A 3,480-nucleotide genomic window follows, 5' to 3' on the forward strand; every position below is an offset into this window, starting at 1 on the left:
GCTAGCCACTTGGCTAGTAACCACAGATGCATCTGTGCTAGAACCCCAATCTGACCATTGTTGTTGAACAATCACCTGTGCGGTCACTGGCAAATGCATCTTCAGATATGAGCTGATTGGTTTTAGTGGCCGGTGTTTTGGTGGTAGGGTGTTTTTTTCCTTCTTCTTGTTAACCATTTGTCCATTTCTGCGCTGCACTGAATGCTTGGAGGCAACTTTGACTGTCAGGCCTCAGTCAATCGGGCAAGTCACGCCCATTTATTTTGTCAGTGCAATGTTTTTGCTGAACACCAGAGGGTGGTATATAGTCATTTAATAACCACAGCAAACTGTATTAAAGCAAATTTAGGCTTTTTAAATTCGTGATTGCCACTCCAACCTCAACCCTCGTGTACACCCTACAGCCACTTGCGTGCCCCCGAGGGTACGCGTACCCTAGTTTCGGAACCACTGCTTTAAACAATACAGGACATTCTGGCTTCTTGACAACAAAATAAATGTGGTTTGGCTCAAGACTTTTGCACAGTACTGTACGTATTGAACAAATGACTAGATATCGTTCCATTTGCCTGTGCATCAGGAAGTCTACATCTACAAGTATCTGGAGATTAATCGTTATATAATTTACATATTTTGCTTGTTTCCTGATGAAATGTGAAAATGCTTTGTCATTGCACGTGACTATCTCCCAGCAGGTCACATTAAACATTAAAGTGGATGATGAGATTTCTACGAATCAGGAGGAGAAAAAAATGCAACTTCATCCTGTGAGTCACAGCTGGTACAGACACCCCGGCTCAGTGATTGGTGGAAACATACGTCACATCTTGCGCGAGCACTTCCGGTGGAGTATAAATACAGGGACCCGCGAGTGTGCCGTTTCACACCAGGGGAGAAATCTTTGAGGAGTTTTTGCTTCAACAGTGTTTGAACGGAACTTCTTGACTTCGTCCCGCTTTGTATTTCAGCTACTCTGCACTTCGGAAGAAAAATCCTTTTCTACTTGAACACTACACATAAAGTCGACGTGAAGCTTTATTTTTGCACCGTTTTTGTTAATAAAAAGCACAAGAAACGCCAGCCGAAATGGAGTCCCAAGTGCGCCAGAACTACCACCGCGACTGCGAGGCCGCCATCAACCGGATGGTGAACATGGAGCTGTTTGCGTCTTACACCTACACTTCTATGGTGAGAACACGTCATGTGATGCTGATGTCTGTAATAACCTTAGTCTCAAGCTATATTAGCTTAATGCTAGACAAAGAGAACGGAGTAGAGTCGTTAAATGTAAAGTCCGGTATGTTGTTGCTAATTTCAGTAATACATGATTTCAGTAACGGCTTCTTTGCTGCCTATCATGTGCCAATAAGCAGGTTGTCAGATACGGAGTGTATTTTCACCACAAGTACTGTCACTAAGTAACCAAAAAATGCTGCGTCATGCTTACGGTGGCTTTTCCATACACATGCTCGCTTCGCAGGAAACGAGTGTAGACTCTGTCCTGCAGAATTTAGTGCACATTGTCTTTTTAAATCAAATTTGAAACATTTTATATCAAAGTTAAACTTGTATAACTTGTGTTGTACAGGGGCGAAATGATTGGTGGTGTGTACCAATTAATAACTTGTGTCTGATTTGTCAGGCCTTCTACTTTGACCGTGATGATGTGGCCCTGCCAGGCTTCTCCCACTTCTTCAAGGAGAACAGCCATGAGGAGAGGGAGCACGCTGACAAGCTGCTGTCCTTCCAGAACAAGAGAGGAGGTCGCGTCTTACTCCAGGACATCAAGGTGTGTACAAACTGAACCAGTCCTGCTGTGACATACCTGACTGTGTCTCTAACACAGAAACTGGGATTAATGAGCAGTGTTATGACACTTGTTCTCTTGTTGTTAGCGTTAGTGTGTAATGTGTATACAGAGCTTAAAACAAGTGTTCAGTCTCTAACAGAATTGTTTGTTGTGCAGAAACCAGAGCGTGATGAGTGGGGCAGCGGGCTGGAGGCCATGCAGTGTGCTCTGCAGCTGGAGAAGAATGTCAACCAGGCTCTGCTGGACCTGCACAAGCTGGCTTCTCAGCATAATGACCCTCATGTAAGTGGGAGTTGGAGGGAAGAGTTTGGGGTTAAAGACTGAACTAGTTGATGCTGTGCATGTTTGACAAATCATCAAATGTTAACTGTAGTTTGTTTTCCCAGCTGTGTGACTTCCTGGAGAGCCACTACCTGGATGAGCAGGTGAAGTCCATCAAGAAGCTGGGTGACCACATCACTAACCTCACCCGCATGGATGCCCACAACAACAAGATGGCAGAGTACCTGTTTGACAAGCACACTCTGGGTGACAAGAGCTAAATGCTGAGACGTAGAAGTGAGCCTGGAGTCAGCATGTTAACAACACAGGCTTTGAAGTAAACTCACTTCTGCTCCAGCTGATTTCTTTCCTGATTTCCTCACTTTAAAGCTGGCATCAGTTCTTGTATGTTGTGGTGTTTGTGTGAAATGTCACATGGAGCGATGGATGTTATCAGGGTATGGCTCTGCTTCTAAGCTGTCTGACATTTGGAAATGTTTCTGATCTGTTCATCTGAATAAACATTTTGAGCTGGATCTTTGGTCTCTCTGCATCTGTGACTCACTCACGAATCACTTCAGTGACTTGGGGTACAAATAAGTGTTTAAATCAGAATGTGAGTGTTGGCGTTTTGCACAGTGAAGTCATGTTAACTGACACTTGCTGACAACATTTTGGTACACTTCCACCTCAGTGCAGACCTGCAGTTGCATGGCTGAAAGCAATGAGACTTTGTTACTTGTGATTGTGCTTTTACTTAACAGTTGCTGGGTGGATGAATTCTGACAGATAGGGCTGCAAAAGCAATGAGTGTTTGAGAATCCTTTTTCTGGTCAGATGAAACAAAGCTGGGACTGAAAAGCCAGACTTGGACTTTTGAGCTACAGTAAACTTGCTCTCATGTAATTTTCTTTAAAGCGGTCTGGCTAAAAGATACAGTAACCACTGACCTTAAGTTCATACTTAAGAATGGAGATAATTTTAACTACCCAGTAAAAGTAACCATGTTCTATTAAAATGTTTCCAGGAGAAACAAAAGCCACCTGTGTAAAGTTTATTCATACAATAGTATACTTTGAAATATGTTTTTCACGGTATATTTTAACCAAAGGTTCCTTAAGTAATAGGCCTGTCAGGGGTCAGCAACCTTTAACACCCAAAGAGCCATTTGGAGCCGGTTTCCACACAAAAGAAAACACTGAGCCGCAAATACTTTCTGACATGTAAAATGACGATAACACTGTTTTTTTTTACTTTTATGCTTTGTGTGAACAACTAAGGTGTGTTGCTTATGAAATCCATGAAGTGCTACAGAGAAAATTACATTTTATTTATGTAATGAACACATTTTGAACTCTTTTTTTTTTTTTTTTTTTTTTTTTTTTTTTTTGGTGACATGTTTCATGACT

At 42.3% G+C, this 3,480-nt stretch overlaps 1 protein-coding gene across 1 annotated transcript; it reads left to right on the forward strand.

Moving 5' to 3' along the window:
- The first annotated feature begins 871 nt into the window (after positions 1-871).
- Positions 872-2,607, forward strand: LOC101482297 (ferritin, middle subunit). Its single transcript, XM_004570323.4, has 4 exons — positions 872-1,188; positions 1,643-1,789; positions 1,967-2,092; positions 2,197-2,607. Exons 1-4 carry the CDS (start codon positions 1,087-1,089, stop codon positions 2,350-2,352), a joined length of 531 nt encoding a protein of 176 aa, XP_004570380.1. The 5' UTR covers positions 872-1,086; the 3' UTR covers positions 2,353-2,607.
- Positions 2,608-3,480: the final 873 nt, after the last annotated feature.

Source organism: Maylandia zebra, linkage group LG4 (assembly GCF_041146795.1).
Source record: "Maylandia zebra isolate NMK-2024a linkage group LG4, Mzebra_GT3a, whole genome shotgun sequence".
NCBI lineage: Eukaryota > Metazoa > Chordata > Actinopteri > Cichliformes > Cichlidae > Maylandia > Maylandia zebra.